At 45.5% G+C, this 24,055-nt stretch overlaps 1 protein-coding gene across 5 annotated transcripts in view; it reads left to right on the forward strand.

Moving 5' to 3' along the window:
- The first annotated feature begins 16,117 nt into the window (after window positions 1-16,117).
- LOC144722040 (endosomal transmembrane epsin interactor 1-like) overlaps window positions 16,118-24,055 on the forward strand; it is a 122,360-nt gene continuing 114,422 nt past the window's right edge. For all 5 annotated transcript variants that reach the window (XR_013586014.1, XM_078600111.1, XM_078600112.1 and 2 more), the window contains exon 1: window positions 16,118-17,815. Coding sequence is in view for 4 of the 5 variants with exons in the window: in XM_078600111.1 (XP_078456237.1) it covers window positions 17,549-17,815 (267 nt within the window). In the remaining variant the exon portion in view is untranslated. The remainder of the gene's footprint in view (window positions 17,816-24,055) is intronic.

Here is a 24,055-nt window from a genome sequence, read left to right on the forward strand (position 1 = left end):
TCGAATTTGGGATATTTTGAAATAACGACACCGGCAAAAAAAATTGGCCTTCACGTTGCGAATGATGTCGCGGGATCTTTAACGTGCCACGTGTGAAGCGGGCAGCGTGAGGTGCATTGTGGTTACTGCTACCCGGAGTAATAACCAGGGCGGCCAATGGGGGTCGAACCGCGGACACCTCTGCGACGAATGCGCTTGTCACTGCCCCAGTTCGAGATGCAAAGCGTGGTCCAGATATATTGTGGCAGTTGATTGACATGTGCGTGGATATTTAGTTGATTATTATTTTCTGCTATATTTCATATGCACCCTAGCAGCTTTCATCATCAGGGTACAAATAAATACAACATGACAGAGCTTCAGACTAATTTAATCAGCCAGGTGTTACACAATAGCAGACCCCAGGCAAAATGAAATGTTGCACGCTTAGTTACGCAAGAACTCGTGTTCTCGCACATTTGCGCTTGAAATCTGTTTATTCTTTCTTTGTTGTATTTTTTTGAGTAGGGACAATAACAGACTCGTTGTATGCTCTTGCAACAAAACGGGTGCTTTCGACTTTGAAAATGTAAAGCGTCACCCAGATAATTCTGCTACGAAACTAGATTAGAAGCTTTCGTGACTGCAGGAATTACTCCGTGGTTGATTCGGTAAAGTCACGTAGAAAATAAAATCAAATAATAATGGAAATCGACGCGTCGATTGCGACACAAGCAACCGTCATCAGGTAAGAATGAATGAGAAAAAATAGATATATTCCAAGAACACACGATGAGATGTTACTATCCTTTGTGCAAGCACTTCCAAGAGTTCATGAACAGTGAGCCTGGTGAAATTTGGGGAGCGCATCGTCAGTAGTGAACCGTTGGTTCCTAGGGTGTTTCGGCCTTTCACACTATACACCCTCCCCAAAGGCGGCCAGCGACAGGGTGTTCAATCCTACGCTTGCGTCCCATTCCAAATTAGTCATATGAGTTGCCTTGTTGTTGATAGCTAACATTATATAATAAACTTAGAAACGCAATGCAACACAGCACAGAGAGCCGGACAACACAAACAGCTAACGCCCCACCTGGCAGACCACGCTCCTCCAACGACTGACAAACAGAAAGACAGCGCCACTGTGTCGAGGCTTTAAATAGAGAGGGGGGGGGGGGCAGAGAGAGGGGGGGGGGGCAGATGAGAGAGTTGTGTGGAATTCCAGACCACAGTGGCCGGAGGCAGGCCAGGCGTGCCGTTGGCTATTGGTGTTGCCCGGCTCTCTGTGTTGTGTTGCATTGTGTTGCTAAGTTGACTGTTGTTTTTTTCTCTCATTCATTATTTCCTGATGACGGTTGCTTGTGTTGCAATCGAAACGTCGTATTCTATTATTATTTTATTTTCTACGTGACTTTACCCAAAGAACCAAAGAGTGATTCTGCTATGGTTATTCAAATTCTAAAGAAGACGGGATCTTGGTCGACAAAAGCATTCCGGAATAATACGATTACTTTAGATTTCCCAAAAAAGTTCTAATCACTATAATCAGATCGAATGACAGGTTGACAATATAACATAGCAATAATGTGGCTTTAAAAGCATAGATGAGTTGCATGAAAGATAAACAGTGTTCACCTCAAGGCCAGATGTGGACACTTGCCTTGAAGAAAAGAAAGTGAGGTTTTATTTTGCTCATAAAAGTTTGGTTGGCATTCAACAATTCAACTTCAATAATAACTGTCACAGTTTAGAGATACGGTTCAATTCACGAATTAATTCAGTTTTTTTTCTGTTGTGGTGCATGTAGAATGTTTAACGGTATAAATATTAACAACACTATATTTTTACCGGTCTTTGCCAATTCACAGCTGGATGAAGGCCTGCCTTGCACCCCATATGTAGGTTGCAGCGGATCTCTGACTTGACGATATGTCACCACGTTCGTCAGTGCAAGTCGATGCAGAACTGGTTCTGATATCAGCACTGCACGTGAACCACGGCCAGAATTTGAAGTTGGGTTGCTTCGTCCATTGCGTGGTGTTGCTAACCACTATGCCGTCACTGCAACCCAGTAGTGGATCGTTCATGAACACCCATCTACAGCCGTGAATAATGATCCACTGCTGGATCAGCGACACGCTGCTCAATGTCTCGTGATGCCTTTATTTTCACATGAGTTCATTGAGCTCATCTCATGAATCCACGTCCATGGCAGTCCTACTCCTGGGTCTGTTCCTCGTTTTGACTGGCATTCCATCACGAAGCATGTGTAGCCTCCGAAACGTCGCGATTTTATTGTTTTTATTTTTTTAATTAATTTTAATTTCATCTTGTACCTACGTGACTTTACCGAAAAAACTAAGAGTATATATTCCATCACGAGTCTCATCCATTGCCCTTCATCCCTTCTTACAATGTGATCATGCTCCCTGTTTAAAAACGTGCTTTGTTCGGCACGTTGGCATGTTGCTTTTGATGGTTGAGTTCCACTCCAACCTCTCGACCTTCTCTTTATTTCATAACTTTCATCCCCGTGCCTTGGTTGTTGGTTTTACCAAACAGGAAATGGACTTGGGCACGACTCATCGTAATAATGGGATGAGTCGTGCTCAAGTCCATGTGTATAAAAATAAAATGACAAGCCTTTATATCCAAAACTGATCTGTACGCCGTGAACTATTACTAACAATGCTGATAATAAGTTGCGGTGGTGCCGCAGTTATCACATTGTGTTGTGATCCCGGCGACCTGAGTTCGATTCGTGGCTTCGGTTAACAGCAGTGGTGAGTGAAATCTAAACCGGTCATAACCCCTTCATCACCAACGTACACTGAACAGCTTGGGTGAAGTATGGTCAAACAACCTCCATGACCGACACAATGTTGGGGGGGGGTGGGAGGGGTGGGGGGCTTCATTCATCAGCAAATTTACATTTTAAATTTACTTTTGGAATGCCCCGCACAGAATTCTCTCGCTCTTGAAGGGAAAGAATGACTCGGAGGTGCGAGGAACCACGTGCAAGCGGGGAAGGCGCCGTCAAATTCCCCAACATCGATGAGAGTTTCGATTTAAAGCTTTCGTGACTGCAGGGATTCATCTTCTTGGTTCTTTCGGTAAAGTCACGTAGAAGGACGGCTGCTTGCGTTGTGGCCGAAACGTCGTGAGAATTATTTTATTATGTTTTATTTTTATTATTGTATTACTTCCCTTCTACGTGACTTTACCGAAAGAACCAAGAAGATCGATGAGAGTGTGAGCTGTTCTCGGCTAATGAACGAGCGGTGGTTACAAGTGGGAGAACCCCGCAGCGCTCGGAGAGAGGCCACGCTAGCGACAGTGTGGACACTTCATCCCGTACACGTGGAACTGGTGGAAGCCCACATTTGCTGTCCTGCCTTGTCCTGGTGAGCCAGGGTATGAGCACCTCGATGCCCACGTCAGAGGTCGCAACCGGGTACCCGATACCCGTACCCTACCCGATACCCGGCTACCAGTACCCGGCCGGGTACGGGTACGGGTAGCCATTTGCGACCCTGGTGCGGCCGGGTACGGGTACGGGTAGGCCGTGAGTCACTGGTGAGTAACCGTTTGCCACTCATTTCGGGTAGGGAACGGGTACCCGTACCCGGCCGGGTACGGGTACCCATTTGCGACCCTGGTGCGGCCGGGTACGGGTACGGGTAAGGAATCAAAACCCGTTTGCGACCTCTGGCCCACGTGTGTGATCCACCAAGGCCCTCCCCTCCACGGTGATGGATTAGAAGCGTGCGTCACACAGATTATTAGAAGAATTACACTCAAAGTGACAAACAAAAACCTATGCAGAGCTCTGGATGTGTTCCGAAAGTAATTGCACGCCTTTCGCATGGTTTTCTAAATGTTAGACATTGTGCTAAAAGTAGACAATTTTCTAAGAACTGGGCAGTGTTCCAACACTTTCCTAATGTGTCTGCACTATTATTTTTAACAATATAATGCCCTTTTTAGGGAGTCTCTGACAAAATAACTTTTCTTTCAGTATTGTATTTTTACTTTAATTTAATTTAGTATGTATCCAATATGCAATTTAAATGTGCTCGTATAACTAATTGCTTATGTTGTTTCTAGCCATCTTCTCCATGTATTCTACAATAATTACAATAGATTATGAGTACATGTATCTCAAGCATGACGGATTAAGTAAGTTAACGGTGCGTTGCAAATGAACAAAACAATTAGAAGTCATGGGGAAAATATTTTTAAAATGTGAGTAAAATTGAGAATACACTGCCATACTACTGTTAATTCAGGAGCCTATTTATAACATAGCCGTTGCCTCAAGATAGTACATCTGCTGTCTGCTGTTATGTATTTAAAGGGTAATCGTTTTGCATTGGCCAAAATTAGCCATATGTTAACAACTTAATAATGTGCACTTTACGTGATGGTTGGGGCAAGTTGTGAAAATCCATTAAGCCTATGGGTTCGTAAGACCCTCTGCTCAATTCCACATTCGGAATCAAAAGCAGTGCTTGTCTGCTTACTGCTATGTCGAGGCCCCAAACTGCCCATGGTTGGGTTATCATTACAAAGCAAACTGCACCTCACAGGCGGTCTACTTGATGACGCTTTAAAGACACGCAGTGGTGTCTGTCAATTGAGCATTCTTGAAACGTACCAATGATTATTCGTGTAAAGGACTAATACACTGCTTCCCACGTCTGAAATGTCAAATATAGGATTACATTCGGTACTCGCTACTCGAACGCTCTGGGCCCTGCCTATCTATATATGTGCGGTGCTACGTAGCCACCTCCTACAGCAAAACGAATGTCTTGCTCGAGATAATTTTAAATGCGTTTTAATCCCCTGGGCGGGCGGTGATTGACGGCAGTGGCTTTACCCAAGCCACCGCTGACCCACTTCAAGTCCTATTGAGACAACACAGAGGGGCAGGAGCCCCGGCAATTAATTAAAATTCTTACTATCTTGTAAACACAGCCACCCTGCACCGCGCGACCGTTTACTGGATTAAGCGTGGCCCTCATTAACACGAGGGTTTCGGGAAAGGCAAAAATCGAACCTTGCACAACTTGCCTGGGAGAGCATCAGTGGTTAAAGGGGCGGGCGGGGGGGTTGTTGTTTTTTATATCGGGGAAAGATAAGGCGAGTGAACTGAATCGCATGGCAAGAACACTTCCCCGAATTAAAATGCATCCGCGTAAGCCCGCTGGCTCATCTGCGTCGGGATGGGATGATGGGTGCGAAAGAAATCCCCGCTCGCTTGCGCTAAAACCTGAGTCCTTTTACGCGGCTCCTGTCGCAAGCGTCGGAGCAAGTTAGCGCGGTTTTCGTCGTCGTCGTCACTGGGACTTGTTTCGAGAGTGCTGCGAGCTCTGCAGTAGCGTCGTGAAATAGCATCGCGTTGGGAAGAAGCAGAGACAAGGCATCCTGGGAGAATGGGCTCACGTGTTCAAGTGGCTGGCATGCGCTGTCGAGTTAAAACGTTGATGTTTTGGCCCTTTTTTTTACTTTACAGAATTATGAAATGGTCTATGTGGAAATTAATATATCTCACCGAATGTCATTCAAGGTGTAGAAATTAAAATTTGGTGATTATATTGGGAGGAGCGAATGTATAAATTTAAATTCGTGTGTAAATTTGAACAAAGGATTGGTGAGAGAGTTTTTTAATTAGACTCTCATAAGGAAATCCAATCGAGCGCTAATGCGGTATAAGTAAGGCCAATAGGCTATTCTCTTGGCATTAGGCCTGTAAATGGGTTCCGATGATGTTAGCTGCCCTTGCGACCATGGCACCCTTCAGTGGCTGCTGCTGGCGTTGCTTCAGAAGAACTGAAACTGAGTCAGCCACTCTTCACTTTAACAAAAGCACCCATCGACACCAACACAGAAGGCAACGCAATGACCATTGATATTATGTTAATTAGAGTAACATTTGGAAGAGAGGCAATTGTGATGTTCCTGATGGGGGTATACGAGTTCATTGTAGCCATAAGGTACTCATTAAAAACAAGTTCTGAGTATATTCGCAGGGTGGAGAGAAAGAGCAGAGAGACGGGGGAGGCCTTAATGGTAAGTAGTAATGAAGATAATGCCATTTGTATAGCTGCCTATTGTTGAAAAGAGATTGGATGGCCTTCCAGAAGGCTTTAGGGTATTATCATTTAGGCAATATTTGGAACATTTCAATCAGGATCTTCATCTAAATGTCCTCATTCTAGCTATAATAATAAGGGAGATTGCCATGGTGACACGGCTAGTCCAATGTGTCTACTTTGTATCAAATTATAAATATAAACATCCCATTTGTGGCGAGTCACACGTGCTTCCGTGTGACTGCTCAAGCGTGGGTCACTTGCTGTGGAGTTCTCCAATGTGCGCAGAGCCCACTGGGTAGCGGATCTAATACATCACATTTGCTCCATTTGAGCACTGTCAAATTTAAATACTTCGTAATTGTTATGAAGCGCAAAATGCTTTCATTGCGACTGCATGGAAACGAATGCGTTTTAGGAGTTTACTGTGAACAGAGCAGGCATTTCAAGGTGAGCCAAACAACCAAGTTGTATGCTTAAAGGAAAACTGACATTTTACATTCATGATGATTTAAAGTGCCACCCCCACTACTTAAGTAATGCATGCGCAGGAATTGCCCTAATTCACTTGGGCCTTATGAATCCACCAGTCTTAATTCTATGCCACGGGTTATTTATTGTGTTGCCTTAAAGGCAGAAGAGACATACATGCACATTACGGGAATTCATCTGCTTTTGTACAGACTTTCCACAGCTATCTGACCATAGAGACACATCATTGCAGAATTAACAAGAGTTAGTGTCCTGTACTCTATATGCAATTGGCAAAATTGCAACTGCGGTTGGAAATCTAGTTAATTCCGCATTGTGCTAACCACTCTGCCACCACTCCCCTATTGCACACATTCGGCATTGGAAAGGAAGAGACCCCCATATCGAGAAATTTGGAACTGCTCTCATTGGACGCTCATTTTTTTCAAATAGTGCAGCCTTTTTGCAACGCACATTTTGGTAAAAGTATAATCTTAGCTAAGATTCGCTGCAAATTATTTATTACGACTGTTCGGTCATAGCATTCGTCACTTGCAATGTTTGCACTGACTTGTTAAATACAATAGAAAGAGGAGTTATTCTTTGATCAATGAAAAAGGGAAGTTTTACACTCGATGACAAGCACTCTTCAAACTCGCAAAATGTATTAATATGCACTGTCTATAAGGCAATGTGATGAACGTGTAAAGTATATTCAATGTGTTTTAATCTTCAAAGCGGATGAGGCGTGAAACTGCTGCTATTATGAGTCGATGCTTCTCTCAACTTAAACCCTCTTTAGCCCCCACCACCCTAGCCCCCCCCCCCCTTAGACCCCACCCCCCTAGCCCCTCCCCCCCTTAGGTGTCCCCCCTTTAGCTCCCCCTTAGCCCTCCCCCCTTAGACCCCCCCTAGCCCCCCCCCCCCCTTAGACCCCACCCCCCTAGCCCCTCCCCCCCTTAGACCCCACCCCCCTAGCCCCTCCCCCCCTTAGGTGTCCCCCCTTTAGCTCCCCCTTAGCCCTCCCCCCTTAGACCCCCCTAGTCCCCCCCCCCCCTTAGACCCCACCCCCTAGCCCCCCCCCTTAGACCCCACCCTCCCTAGCCCCCCCCCCCCCTTAGGCCCACCGCCCCTCTAGGCCCCATCTCCTTAGCCCCCCCCCTTACCTCTTAGCCCCCCACCCCCCCGTTAGCCCCCCCTTAAGTCCTTAGACCCCGCCCCTTCCAATTCCAGCCCCCCGCCCCACCCCCCCTTGCTCCACACACGGGGTTAGGGGTTGTTGTGCAAGTGCAGCGTTTCGAGTTCAAGGGCTGGGTTTGGGTTTTCGTCAAGGGTGTCTCGGCGATGTTAACTCCCTCGCCTGGTGTACAGGAGGTTCGTGGGTTCGACCCGCTACCCTAACGCCTGCGGTGTATTTGGAGTTTGCGAGTTGTTGTTTCTTGCGCCGTGGCCGCGTGCCATTTTCCTCCGGGTCCTTCGGTTTTTAAATCCTTTATATTAAGTTCACTTGCTTGCTTGCTTGCGCGCTTACGACCGTGCAAATCTTTCGGTCGTTTTTTAACCCACTTCCAGTGATCCAATCGAGCTGACATTTTGCGCACAGACTCGTTGTGCGTGACAATTTATTTTCGTGAAAATTTTTTTCCAAAATTTTACACTTTTTAGGGAACAAAAAAATGTAATATTTAATTTAAAATACTAATGTGATAAAAATGAAACTCTTACTCAAGAAAAACAGAAATGAATAATAAAATAAAACCGATGCCACGCATATAAAGGATTTATAGTGAAAAACTTTGTTTTAACGGGTTACTTTTTTTCCCCTCCCTCCACGTTTAGAATCTCCGTGCGGTTAGAGGATTTGGCTGCTGTAAATGTCCACGTGATACGTCACTTCATTGAGATGTCATTTGGGATAGGCAGGTCGCTACCTGGGAAAGAGCTCTATCGCTCAGTGGGCCTTACCTGATACAATTAAAATAGTTTTAAGTTTATCGTTAGGACGGCTTCACAGCAATGACCAAAATCCCTCTTCGAGAAGCAGTATATAATAATAGCTTGTATGAGGTTGATTAACATCAATAACTCCAAGTCCTCTGTCAATTCCCTACTGTATGAAAGCCTACTAATGCCATGCGTCCATGGGCATTGTTTGACCATACTTCACCATACTGCTCAGTGTGGGATTGCGAAGGGGTTGTGCTCAGGAATGTTTTTCAGAGCCTTCTTCAGATATCACTCACGATTGATGTCAGCTGTGGCAATTAGAACTCAGATTGCCAGGTTCAAATTGCATTGTGTAACCACACTGCCACCACTCCTGCCAACTGCTCATCAGCCGTAACTATCCACTGCCGGATTGCATGTCTTCCTGTGGTACAACACTCCATTGAGCTCCTGCATGTGAGCTCATCTCATCCTCTGATTCATATTCCTGCCTTTGGCTGCAATTCCACAGATATCGCCAATCGATGTCCTCCCTTGGAGCGATGTGTAGTACTCGATGTTGTATTGACAATACTAAATAGAATTGGCACGTAACATTAATGAACAATACTTGTGTTAATTTGTATTCTGAAAAAATAGCTGGACTTCAAAAAGAAACTAATTTTGTAAACGAAGCATTCCAAAGCCCAAATAATCAATAATATGGATAATATGGATATAACATGGATATAAAAATGTACCCGAGTTGGTCTTAGTCATATTCTTTGTGTCTGCTTGTTGAATACGCTATGAGGATCAATTATTATTTAGTGATCTGCTATGTTGGCAGCGGTGCACAAGCACAATTAACAAAATCAAAACGAAATCTCAACACGTGAATCAATGACACTGCCTCAAAAGAAACATACAAGAGGCGACGTTTCAGGAATTTTACGTGCTATGAAGTTGTATTCAGATAATGTCAGCTCACATTTGTTCATACTGCAGAGTGCATGACCGTCCTTTCCTCTTTGGGCCACACCATATTTGCTGAATTTGCATAGCACCTCCAGATCTCTTGAGACACTCAAATAGAGTCCTGTTCCCAGTGTCGAGTGTAAGAGTGCTGACTGCTGAAGTTTTGAAGATGCATGTTGCTTGGGCTCCTGGTGGTGTATTATTTGCGAGTTGACTGCTGGAGCAATATTTTAAAACCAGACAAGCGTAAACAAACGTACAAGTCTAAGGGCTGTGTGGCTTCTGATCCATGGTATAAACAACATTAGAAGATAACGGACCTTCTGCAAGCCCTACAGATCGTTCACGTTTTATTTTCAAGAAAATGCATTTGTATTGTGAGCAGAATACAAAAAAACCCTATCATGTATTCGGCTTCATAAGGTAATCGTGATCGGCAGGCAATAATAGTATTACACCATAAGTTATTTAATAAATAGTACCTTACATGTGTTTATGTATTTCGGCTCATCCATACTATGTTCAATCAACACGCTGCGAATCAAAATACTTTACTTTTTCCCTTGCACTGCTTGATTTTGGAATCTTCTCCCTTCGTCGATTTTTTTCCCGAGCTCTTATAACCTTGCTACATTCAAGGAACATGTTAAATACTCTTAGGTTTTTTCGGTAAAGTCACGTAGGTAAAAAATAAAATTAATAAAAGTAATAATAGAAATAAAATAATAAATCACGACGTTTCGGAGGCAACACAATTCTTCGTCATCAGGTGGGACCGTCACCTGATGACGGAAACTTGTGTTGCCTCCGAAACTTGTGTTGCCTCCGAAACTTGTGTTGCCTCCGAAACTTGTGTTGCCTCCGAAACGTCGTGATTTATTATTTTATTTCTATTATTACTTTTACAGTATTAATTTTATTTTTTACCTACGTGACTTTACCGAAAAAACCTGATAGTATGAATCCTTGCAGTCACGAAAGCTTCAAATCTAGAACATGTTAAATCTTACCCAGTACAAATATCGACAGTGCTCTTTGTTGCGAGCCAACTCATGTTTTGGGGCTGTGCTTAGCAACTGTTTAAAACAAATTAAGCGAGCAAGAATTATTTTCTCATAGGGATTATCCCACCCATGGTTAACGCATCTTCTTTCAACGAAATTTAATCTGCTAAATAAAGGGCACAGTAAATTGGCTTAAAATGCTTACATCAGGATTTTCTCAACTCATAATAAAATATATAAACTATACATTGAATGTGATGTGTTACTTTATGAATGCAAACACATTAATTCCGTTGGGCGATACCGCCTCCTGGCTCCACAAATATGTCAGAACATATTATTGTTTTCGCGACATAATTTTTTATAACAGAGAGAAAGGGACGCAACAGAGAGAGGACTCAGGTGGCTGTGACACGTGCGCAGAGCGGAGCCCGAGCCCACAGCGCAAACTGCCCTACGGCGGACACCACGAGGGAAAAGATCACGAGGCAGGCCGTAGACGACCTGGCGACGGCACCGTTCACGACCAACTAAAGACCATGGGGTCTGTCTTGGGGTGAAGCAAAGAAGGCTGCTCGAGACGTGTGCTTGTTGCGGCCTTGTGCTCCACGGGGAGCGAAGAGGAGTGAGCGACATAATTGTGGTCAACTAACCTCATGGTTAGCCTCACACTTGGCAAGGCCCAGTAGAAATGTGCAAGTCTATTTAAAAAAAAAAAATCTACATTTCAAAGTAGTTGCTGAATATAAACGCAGCAGCTCCAACACCAGCAGCCTCAGCAATAGAGCCGAAATTATATTCATGATGGAAATTAACTGATGCTTTGCTTTAAACGGCAACATTTAATGTGATTTAGTAAAACAAGATACAACCCATTCGGTTGGAGATCAAGATTCATTTAGTGGTTTTGCTTTGTCTCATCTTGTTCTTTGCTATTAACCATGCTCTACCGTGTGTAATAATAAGCCAATTAGGTAAAAAAAAAACCTAAAACAATAAACATTCACAGCTCTGTCATGTTCCTTGCTATGTTTATATCAAGAACATATCCATGGCACCATTGTAAAATCAGATGCCAGTTTCTGCTATTTATGAAACAAAAAGTGCGTTTTTTTTGCACGAACACAGAAACAAAGACAACAATAATAATATCGGCAAGATGTTCTTGTTGGACTGGAATTTCTGGTGACACTAGCGTGGGAATGTTTTCAGGGGATGCGATCTTGACGTGACGTTACGTAAACGCAAAAAATAGAAAAAGCGGATGAAGGAAACCAACGTGCCAAGGTCACCGAATAACAGGATGCGTTCTGACTTCTGGTGAAGAATAAAACAAAAAAACCGGCGTGCACATGTCGATGATGCCACAATGCAGAGCCGAAACCACTTTGAGCAATGAGCCAACATCCATTTTGAAGCACCGTGGTTTGTATGCCTTTTGTACATTTCCAGGAATGTTCTTGGCGCGTTGGTGCCTCTTGATGATAAGTGTGTGCAACACGTGATATTAAAGGCTCAGGGAAATTGTTTACCAGTCACTTTTAAAATGTATTTCCAACCCTTTATGAACACCGTGCTGGATCACAGCCTTCCAGTGCTGTGTAGGTCATGGCTTGGTTTTGACTTTAAAATCTGTTCCACGTTCGCGAAAACCTAATATTCTTATACATTTCATTCTGCAACCTAATTTGACATGTACCCATTGAAAACAAACTTTCCCACTCGTGATGGATAAACAGAAAGAGAAGTATGTCAGTAAACTGCAGCATTAGCTCGATGGAAGGTTATACCTCGAGGCAAATGTAATATTTATGCAGCGGTAATTCAGAATGCACACTATATGTCAGAGTACGTGGCATTATTAATGTAACAGCAATTCAACATACAAAATTCATAATTTAAGTAGGAAAACAAATTTAACACCTCGGACACGTTTTAGCACATGTAACAAACACATGTACAATGGTCCGGATATATAATGGGATTCTAAGTTTAACACGTAGGCTTTTGCGACCAATATTATTCATAATAAAGGGGTTTTTTTTGGACGTTAAAGTGTGTGTCTGTTGTTTTTGTAGTGTTTCAAGCTTCCGTTAACCTTACGAATCAATGATACAACGGCGAAACTTTATTGCGTTAACACTGACATTGAGACATCGCTCAGGTTTCTGCTCTGATTTTGAGGTTATGCGTATGGACATTAAATTATAGTTCAGGGTGGTCAAGATGTCTTGTGACCCCCATTTAAATCTTCAAAGAATGTTTTTCGTGCACCAATGGGTTTCAAAACAAACATGAATAAGCAAAGGGGAAAAAAAACCAGAGGTCAATTAATTGGGGGTCACAAGACACCTGGACCATCCTTTACAGTGCTTTTTGCAGCCTATAGCACCTGTTATGCATGGTGCTCTCCCATCTCAAACTTGCTCAGACTGAGATCTGACTAGATTGGGCGCATTGCGGGTGCCTTGCAGGCCACCGGCTCTGCAGACACAACTGTACAGGGTGGTCCAGATGGCTTGTGACCACCCCCCTCTCCCCCCCCAATTAATTGACCGCTAACATGCTTGTTCCTTTGCATATACATTTCTGTTTTAAATACATATTACTTACAAATATATTACGTTTTAGAGAATTAAATGGGGTCACGCGACATCTGCAAAAACCCTGTACGTACGTTCATTACATTTGCTCTTCTGGGTCAGAACCAAATTTCGATTTAAAGCTTTCGTGACTGCAGGGATTAATCTTCTTGGTTCTTTCGGTAAAGTCACGTAGAAGGGAAATAATATAATAATAAAAATTAAACATAATACAATAATTCTCACGACGTTTCGGCCACAACGCAAGCAGCCGTCCTCAGGTGAAGACCAGGTCTGTCGGGGAGACAGAAGATGGGTCAGAACCATTTAAGGCAAATGTCTATTGAAAGGTAAGTTTGTCAAACAAATATGGGAATACATAACAACATAGGTATAATCTAAAACGCGTATCATGTATCACAATCCATGGCACTTACAAATACCCGGCCTGGTGGCTGGCATCGTAAATTTGAATACAAATCCTGGTTAGTGGCCATCCATTGAGTACGTACGCATGGAGGGGGGATGGAGGGGGGTTAACCCAAATGCGGTCGCTTGCATATGGGGGGGGGGTCTACTGACAATGTACGCATTAGAAACGGGGGGGGGGTGAAGCCTGGATAATAAATTGTCTACATTGGCCTTCAAATGAGCCACAGTTCAGTTTCTCCAGCTGTCAGACAACAAGTCCTGCCGGGAGAAGTGGGACTGTGGGAGAGGCGTCACTCGTGTGCCACCACCGTGCCCCTGACTGCAGCTATCACGCAGCTCAGCAGTGAGTCTGACATCGTCTGGCGGCCTGCCCTACCACGGATTACCACACATCCTGCGATCTGGCCTCGCTCCACACCGCCGCTGGCTCGAGGTTTTAGCTGCCGCTCTGTTCGTGCTGCTGCTACTACTGCTGCCCGGACTTCAGCACGAACACTCGTCTCTACGTCGGGCTACTGCTACAGCAGATGTGCAGTCGACGCACTTCACATAGAGACGAGTTCACCGAGTTTTAATTGTGTGTTTAAGATCACAATAGACGTGTTTTTGAATAACCATTCAGGATGGATGACACGGTCAAGTATAACTGTTTGTACAAAGCTGTGTGTAAAGCTAGGCCGCAAGCTAGTTAACAAGAACAACAATAAACTGATCGGTTATATGGGAGAAAACTAAGCGTGATGACACTACGTGTGAATATGTGACTGCTGATGTAGCTGCTAAAGCGTTGGCGAGCAGAAGCGATCTACTATCAAGTGCCTGACAACACATTCCTCCTGCGGAAGGAGCTGGTAGGAACGTTGGGTTGCTCGGTCAATGGCCAGGGTCAACGGCGGCGTGGTGTATTCCGCAAATATGGCCGACTGTGAGGGCGGGCACAAGCCGGCGTGAGTAGGTTAAACGTTGAGTTTTATAAGGGCACCACGGGGTGACCAGCCCCTCCCCACCCAGCCCCACCCCTCCCACCCCCCACCCAGCCTCACCCTCCCCATCCAGCCCCTCCCCACTCTCCCCTCCCCACCCAGCCCCTCCCCACCGTCCCAATCCAGCCCCTCCCCACCCTCCCCTCTCCACCCAGCCCCACCCCTCCCATTTTTGGATTCACGACGGACGGACGGACACAATAATCCCCTGTGGGCTGGTGTAACCAGGAGGTCCCTACCAGTATATCCTCTCCTGCTGACGTGGACGCTTTAGCACCTACAGTCATGATTTCACACGTTAATGTTAGTCATCCTCGATTGTTTATGCGTGGATTAAATATCGGCTGTTCTATAGGATTCGGGGTGGGGGGGGGGGTCAAGCGTACGTACGCAGTTGGGGTGGGGGGGGGGGTGTAAAAGTACGCGCGCGTACAGGGAGGGGTCAAGTTTTGACAGATTTTGGCGTACCTACTAAATGGATGACCCCTTAGGGGTTGACCCATCCCAGGACATCCTTACGGGGGCGATAAAATAAGTTCCACCTTGTGGGTAAGTCAACAGTAGTTATCCCATGGGCATACTTTGCCACCAGCCGTAGGAATGTGGAATTTCCGCCACTGGCGTAGTGCTGTACACGGATTCACAGCACCGCCTTCACGGTTATTTGAGCAGAAAAATACGTTTGGACTTGGAAATAATAATTTTGCGCTGTTAATTTTTTTAATTTACAGAATAGTAGTTTACCTTAATTGCGCTTCATGTGCAGGACAGCAATTACACTTGTTTAAGACGTTGCCCCTTCGGTTAAAAAGCCACCCTGTGTCATCCTTCATGCCCACACTCCCAGCGAAACAAATCGTGACGCGGTGCGAGTGTAATCCAGCAGAGACCGGCACAATATTTGCAACCGTGTGACTGTACTGTGAAGATCATTAATTCATCCTGCCGATGAGCTGTTAAACGACCCTGCAGACAGCATCATCAGCAGAGGCATCATCGTTATTATCAGCAGCAGCAGCGTTAGAAGAACCAGGGTGGTCGTGGTGTTGGCGGGAATTGAGTGTGAGATTTGAGCATCATTTGCAGCAGGGCGTCTTCATTTCGCAGGGGATATTGATTTCTTTCGAAGCTCCCTTCAACCACCACCACCACCCCCCTCGCACCCCGCTCCCTGCCAGGAAGCGGTGGGTGGAGGAATTGATGGGTTCGGAGGATTGATGGGTGAATATTTTCCGGATTTCAGCACTGGACAGCTCCACCTGAAATGAAAATGAAGCAGAGCAGCGTGCTCGTCCGTTACCTGCGCGCTAGACTCGGGGTTGGGGGGGGGGGTACAGGGGGGGGGGTACAGGGGGGGGGTACAGGGGGGGGTAGAGGGGGGGGTACAGGGGGGGGGTTACAGGGGGGGGGGGTACAGGGGGGGGGTACAGGGGGGGGGGGTACAGGGGGGGGGTATGGCTCTTCTTGCCGGAAGCTGTAACGGCGCTTGCTCCTCCCGGCTGAGCAGACTGAGTCGGCAGGCGAAGACAACACGCGCAGGGACGTGGTTGTGCGTTTCCGGGGCGGAGATTCGCCAAAGCCAAACACAGCCCAGCCCCCCCGTCCTCCTCCTCCTCCTGCACCACCACCACTCTCGCTCACTCACTCACACTCACCCACCCTCCTTCTATCGCTCTCCAACACACGCGCCACGCAGACCCCCCACGCGTTCAACGCGCAGTAGGGCATCCCGGTGTTTGTTGGCTCTCCGTGGAATGACTTAAGACTGTTGTCAACAACAACAACAACACCACCGCCACTTCCATAATCGTCGTCGTCGGCAACAGAGGCATCGGCAAAACAACGGCAGCATGAGCATGAGCAGCAGCAGCATCATAATGATCACAGCACATTAAAAAATAACTCACGTGAGCAGCGTTAAAGGGGCGGGTGGTGGCTGCGCGACAACACGTTGATACACGCAGGATACCATAGCTTGCTACACGCACATGTTAGCCTGCAGCAGCAGCAGGTGACAGCTTGACTCATCCACGCACTGCTGCTTGCTGAGACACATACACACACACAGAGAGAGATGCGCGCTGCAGACAGAGGCGGCAGCGAGGAGAAGGCGAGGGACGAGGACACGCCAGCGAGCCGGCGCTTTGCGGCTGGTGCTCGCTGCTCGTGAGCGCTCCGGGGAGACGCGTCTTGAGACGCGTCTTGAGACGTCCAAGTGACCGTCACTTGTTTTCCGTCTCCTCCCCGTCGAGGCCCTGTCCTCCGTCCACCTCGCCGGCGTCTGACCAGTGGATGGCCGACGCCTCTGGCTCTGGGCATCTCGGCATCGTCTCTTCGTGCCGACGTCGTTCACGCTCCACCACCACCACCAACTCGTCGTCGTCGTCATCCTGCCGCTGCTCATCCGTACGCGCCACGACTGCTCGCCGCTCATCAGCGTCGTCGCGTTCCCGCTGGAGCGATCCCACAACCTCCTGCGCTCCTTCGCCCACCGCCTCGTGTCCTTTGCGCTTTGAACTATCGCCCCGTTTTCTGCGCCGCCGCCGTCGTCGTCATCGTCAGCGGTGCCTGGATCTCCTCGAGGGCTGTCGTCCACGCCAATCGTCAGCTCACTCTCCTGGTCGGACGCCTCCGCCTCCGTCTGCGCCGTTCTATCCTCCACCTTCATCGCGTCGTCTTCTTCTTAACCCGCGCCACCGGCTTCATCTTAAACTCGGCCTCCCCAATCTTGCGCACCAGAGTTTCACCATCTCCTCTTTCGCTCGTTCCAAGCGCGTCCCCGTCTCCCCGTCCACCTTCGTCACTCCCACCTCTTCACGCAGCGCCGTCTCTTCCTTTCCCCCAACTCCACCCTCCGTCTCCCCCTCCTCCGCCTCCCCCTCCTCCTCCCCCTCCTGGCCACCAGCTTCTTCTGCACGGCGCGGCCACTGCCGCCGCGCGCGGCACCCCGGCTCCATGCGCCGCCGCCTCGCAGCTCCTTGTCCTCCGCCTTCTACTCCGCACCCCTCTCCGCCTCCTCCTCCTCCTCGCCCTCCTCCACCTCCTGCCAACGCAGCCGAGGCGCTCGGGGCCCCAGGGCTGGAGGGCCCCGCAGGATGCCTCTGAGGGTGTCCTCTGCGCGACCCCGAGAGCGGGCCCCGTCCCACGGCGATATTGGGACCGGGTCGTCGCTCGGTGGCCCGGGCCACCTGGGAGCGCTCACCCGAGTGGGACCGCCCCGGGCACGCGCACGTCTCCTGCTCGCCCTGGGGGTCACTCAGATGGTTCTCGGCGGTCTCATCGTGGCCGTGAGCTTCGCTGCCCTGGCGCTCACCACGTCGGCCAGGGTGCGTCACTCGTGCCCCTTCTGGGCCGGCTTCTCGGTAAGTTGTCACGCCTGTGACTCGTCGATTGATTGCTGTGGCGTGCAAATTCGTTCGCTCGCGTTCCTCGGTTTCTTTGCCGTCAAATCACCGACATCCTTGGCGAGTACGTGGGTAAGAAGAAGATGACTGCCGGGGAATATACAGCACGGGCTGTTGTTGTGTGGACTGTGGCTGCGAGTTTGCTAGGAAATTGTAGTACGGCAATGGATTGTTAAATCTATCTGTGCAGAGTTTGTGGTGTTACATCCCCTCCTCGAGTGTACGTAGTTCATCTCCAGGCGGTCTTTTTTTTGACATGCCACGCAGGAGTGGAATTGTCCATGAATATCAATGTAGGGTCAGGACGCTGTTGGAAAACTCTCGAAACTCGTTGAAACTTTGCAGGGTAAGTTAAAAGCGGCTTATTATATATTTGTGGAACTAGACTGCGGTTATTTTCGCCACTAAACACTTGTATTGTTTCATCGATTCATTCATAGTGTTGACTGAAGCTCTCTCTGTAGAGGGGCACTTTGCCGAGCTGCCTCGTTATTATGCAGTTTTTTTCCCCCCTCCGTTCAAAATCTGTCTCAAATGAGACTGTGACCCAGCTGTACCAACACCTATTATCTATACATATTTATATTTTCCCCCCATTCCAAATAACACACTGCCCTATTGGATTGATATATGGTGATACCGTTTTTTCTTACATTATTCATGAAAAGGCTTCCTTTTGATTGAGACTGTGAGGCCAGTTGGACTTTTACCTGGTTACAGAAAGAAAGGGTTTTGGTTTTTGTTTATTACAATTCCAAAAAAGGACACATTTCTGCACGGCACTTGTGTTTGTAAATTCTCATTCGTTCCATTCAAGTTTCTTTCTGAAATTCTTTGCTGTTCAATGTCGGACTAAAGTGTGTGGATGTTAAATTTCGATGTAAAGCTTCTTTCGTGACTGCAGGGATTCATCTTCTTGGTTCTTTCGGTAAAGTCACGTAGAAGGGAAATGATAAAATAAATAAAATAAAACAGAAAAAAATATGTTATTATTTTTATTTAATTAGTATTAATAAAAAATAAATATTTTATTATGTTATTTTTTTATTATTTTACTATTTCCCTTCTACGGGACTTTACCAAAAGAACCAAGTAAAATGCTGAGTATTATTACTCGGAATACTTACTATTATTAATAGACATTATTAATAAGAATTCGTAATAATAACAAGTAATTATTACATTTTGATTTAAAGCTTTCGTGACTGCAGGGATTCATCTTCTTGGTTCTTTCGGTAAAGTCACGTAGAAGGGAAATAATACAATAATAAAAATAAAACATAACAAAATAATTCTCACGACGTTTCGGCCACAACGCAAACAGCCGTCCTCAGGTGAAGAACAGGTCTGTCGGGAAGACAGCGTCTGAATGACGCTGTCTTTCCGTCTGAATGACGCTGTCTTTCCGACAGACCTGTTCTTCACCTGAGGACGGCTGCTTGCGTTGTGGCCGAAACGTCGTGAGAATTATTTTATTATGTTTTATTTTTATTATTTTACTATTTCCCTTCTATGTGGATGGTATCTGCGGGTATAGACACCTGGATTTATTCCCACAATGTGGATACTTTTTAAAAGCTGCGTCTAAAGGCACATTATCTTTATTCCGCTTATTCGATGTAGCTGTCCTTCTCCCATGGCCTTTCCTTCACCTTCGTCTTACAAGGCTCCTCGAGACATTAGTGGAAGGCGCCTTACACATACATGTAAATGATTATTATTTATTCTCGCTATTAATTTTCTAATTAAGCAGTCCCCTTGTGTTACAATAGTTTCCTTTCAATTCTATCAACCCGCTGGGATATATGCTGCACTTAATGAATACCATCAAACGTATGTTTTCTTTTGACGTTTTATCGTAAATTGCTTCAGTGAAATTGTTTTTTATTAGGCAGTGTAATGTGAACTTAAATTTCGATGTAAAGCTTTCGTGACTGCAGGGATTCATCTTTTTGGTTCTTTCGGTAAAGTCACGTAGAAGGGAAATAATAAAATAATAAAAGTAAAACATAATAAAATAATACAAATAAAACATAATAAAATAATTCTCACGACGTATCGGCCACAACGCAAGCAGCCGTCCTCAGGTGAAGAACAGGGCTGTTTTATTTTTATTAATTTATTTTTTCCCTTCTACGTGACTTTACCGAAAGAACCAAGAAGATAATGTGAACTTGTTATCCTCGTGTGGTTATGTATATTTAACACTTTGGCGACGAGCCCTTGCAAGTACACTATTGAGCACACTCACAATGTTATTATCATCGCTGGGTTGTTACGGTGTTCGCATTTAGTGCAGAGCAATGTATTCATCCGCTGCTGGATGAAGGCCTCCCCCACATCGTTTTCGGTGACGGGGGTTGTTTTTGCCCGTACCTCACCACGCTCGTTAGTGCGGCCTAGCAACGTGGATCGGCCGATCGTGGTCCAGCTGTCACTCGCCACTCAAGATCGCTGTGGCCGGGAATTCAACTGGCACAGCGCTTAGCCAACAGTGCGCTCACCACTGTGCCACCGCTCCACGCTTAATGCTGTACCGCGTGAAGCAACTTTATCTGATGATTTACACAGCATGCCGATATTGTACTTGGGACATTGATGATGTGCAGGATTACGGAGCACAGGTACTTTTCACGACGTACGGGGCTGTATGGGGAGGGGCATTGTGGAATTCGTGTGATGACCGTTGCCTATAATTACTTGCACATCCTCAGAATATACTTATTTCATTATATTAAGCACACCTCTTGTGTATATATATAGACGGAGCTTCCAACTCCTTAATAAGCATCGCTACTCCCAATGGAACGTGTCATCACATTACAACACATGCTTATACAACTGGCACAAGCTTTCGCACACTCAACGGCATTCATGTCGGTGTGTAGTTGAAGTCCCCAAACAAACAGAGGGCATGACAGTATCTCGCTATGGGGGGGGGGAGATAATGAATCTGCCTTGGGCCAGGGACAAAATGAGGTTGATTTAATGGGCGATTAAAAAACCCATCTGCATTGAACACGCTACGTAATGTTTATAATATTAATGAATGCCACGCATCGCTTATCTTATTGTGTTTAGAAACTAGTGTTGAATCTTGACTTAAAGCTTTTGTGACTGCAGGAATTCATATTCTTTGGGTCTTTCGGTAAAGTCACGTAGATAGAACAATAAAATAATACAAATACATTTTTTTTATAAAGTGAATAAAAAATATTAAAAATATCACGACGTTTCGATCGCCATCACCTGATGACCTGATGACGATTGCTTGTGTTGCGATGGAAACGTCGTGATATTTTATTATTATTTTTAATTCACTTTATTTTCATTTTTATTATTTTATTGTTCTATCTACGTGACTTTACCGAAAGACCCAAAGAATATGAAATCTAGTGTTGGATATATAAAATGCTTCTCGGTATGCTGACTTGGCAGCAGAATTTTGACGTGGTATTATGATTATATTGCGTTTCAGCCTGATATTGTTTGACTTTGGTTTAATAACCCGGTATGCCATAGAGAATGGTTTATGTTTACTTCCTAAATTCAGTGCTCAGACATGCTGTCATTTCACATTACCTGGATGTTTTCAAACATCAGCACCACCATGTGAACCAAAAACAACCATTGGTGCTACATTTTATGCGTTTCTTTTTTTTTTATCAGAAAGCAATGTCCCTAAATGAAAACCGACCTGCACAATTGTTGCTGTACACTGCAATGTTTTTCTCTCTCCAATAAAGTGGCCAGAAACATGCCGTTTTGAGTAATGTAATAGTACAATTAGTCTCCACATGTATTCCCGAGACAAAATGCCCACGAATGTTTACTTTGGCCTCTTGTACGATCATATGATTACATAATATTGTACTTTAACGGTTTAGAGTGGTGGCATAGTAGTGAGCACACTGCACTATGAACCTGGCGACCTGAGTTCCCATTCCCAGGGGCGTGTGACATTTCTGCAAGTCCTGAGTAGCAGTCTCATTCACCAACCTGCATTGCCCAATGTGGTAAAGTGTAATACAATGTTAAATAACTTCCATCGTGCACTGCGTGCCTAGGCCTTGCATAAACGTGGGAAATTGCACTTGTCCGTACAACCCTTAAGGAGCGTACCTGTTCTGTACATAGAGAGGTGCCCGTATCGACTGTGACCTAACTCGGGTTTCCTGATTCGTACCTCAGGTTGCCTGTTGGCTCGTGAAGACTGCACCATCATTCTCCCCATCCAAACATCAACATTCATTTGAGCAAATGCGACTGACAGTCGGACAGGCAGCAGCCATCGAGAGATGGACAACTCTGGACCAGTTTTATCCTGATAATTGTTTTTTTACAAGGAGCACATGTTTGCATAGACCACAATACCTGCAGTCATAATGCAAACAAAAAAACATAACTCTGATAATGTATGCACTGTCCTTGAAGTTGATTGGCCCACACCCGAGACAGCTTTCCTTAGAGCCTAGTCTCACATGGGTTGGACCAGATGACGCCAAAAGGCGCACAACTCAAAGACAATGCACCATCAGAGTATGAGAGCTCGGGGTAAGCATTTACACCATTGGAACCTCATTTGTCAGTAAAAAATATGATAATTGGTTTTTTACCCTTCTATCTGGCAACAAAACAGTTTTATACTTATGAGGGCTCATCAGCAAAGGATAGTCACCGATGCTCACTTGCCCCAGAGTCTGCCTCTGGAAACCAAATCTCCGCAGTCTTCAATTCCACAATTTGGGCCCCATTATCTTAGCTAATGTCAACAATGATTAAATATGCAAATAGGCTGTGCGCTCTTTACACATTTCTGCACGTTCTTTGAAACACAAGGGGGTTTCCCGTCCTGCACTATGATTCTGTTATGATGGGTTTTACAGTATTGATTGTGTAATGAATATTAAATGGCAATGTGTACTGTGCCACGTACGGTCGAGCTGGCTTGGTGCGCTCAAGCTAGGAATGGTACAATGAGCCGTGAGATCTCTTTTAGCAGGTGTGCTATGGACAAAGACGATATCATCGGTCAGATGGAAATTAATCTCAAACCCCTGCTGGTAAAAATCCGAGCAGATTTGCCAGCCAGATACATATAGTCGTTTCATAATCCATGAATCGTTGCTTAATAATCTGTCGCATATCGGCCTGAATATTTTCTTCCAAAATGCAATCTTGTATGAATTGTATTCTTAGGTTTTTTCGGTAAAGTCACGTAGGTAAAACATTAAAATTAATAAAAGTAAAATAAAATAAAGTTCACGACGTTTCGGAGGCAACACAAAATGTCGTGATCTTTATTTTATTTTACTTTTATTAATTTTAATGTTTTACCTACGTGACTTTACCGAAAAAACCTAAGAATATGAATCCTTGCAGTCACGAAAGCTTCAAATCTAGAATTGTATGAATTGCTCTAAATGTATTTTTGTAAGGATAGAGATGCGCATCGATGTACATTTCACCAGTATGGAATATCACAACTCTTGGTTGCAACAAATGCATCATGGCCAAGACCCCAACAGTGCTTATCAGTTCCTTTCTATCATTTATTTACACAGCGCATGAAAGTGAAAACGGAGGCGAGCTTGAAGTCCTGTGCGGCATTCAAATTGAATGGCGGCATAAGGGGTGCAGTTTGATGTTCGGCGATCAATGTTATCTTTCGGGACTCAAGGTGGGTATTTGGTTATGAAAAACGTGACCTTCAACGCCACCGTGAGACGCTTGCTGTCTCTGGCCGTTCAAATGTAAAACGGGACCGTTGCAATTGATGTGGGTGCAGTTCGACGGCTGTGAATGCCTGCCTCGTGACATCGGCATGAACTGAGCAGAGGAATTTTAAACACTTCATTGAATGCCGATGAGCTTCCCTGACGCCTCTCCTTTATGTGCGACTCATCGTTTGTCTATTCGTACACCACACCCCGCGACTGTGTTATTAGTGTGTGTTTTATATAAACGAATGTGTAATGGGAGGTTTTCTATTGTACGTTGAACTTCTTTTGCCCCGTACGTAGCGAACCGTGCTAATCGGGAGGTGTGGGGGAAGGCACTTGTCAGGGTTGGCGGCTGGGGTTAGGTTTGTTCCGCATCTGCATCACGGTGCTTATGAAAAGTCCCCGGTCGTACAGTATGGTAGCTTTCTAAAAACTAAAGCATTGTTAAGAGCGTTTAATTTTAGAGACGCTGACA

Source organism: Lampetra planeri, chromosome 13 (assembly GCF_965212315.1).
Source record: "Lampetra planeri chromosome 13, kcLamPlan1.2.h2, whole genome shotgun sequence".
Lineage (NCBI taxonomy): Eukaryota > Metazoa > Chordata > Hyperoartia > Petromyzontiformes > Petromyzontidae > Lampetra > Lampetra planeri.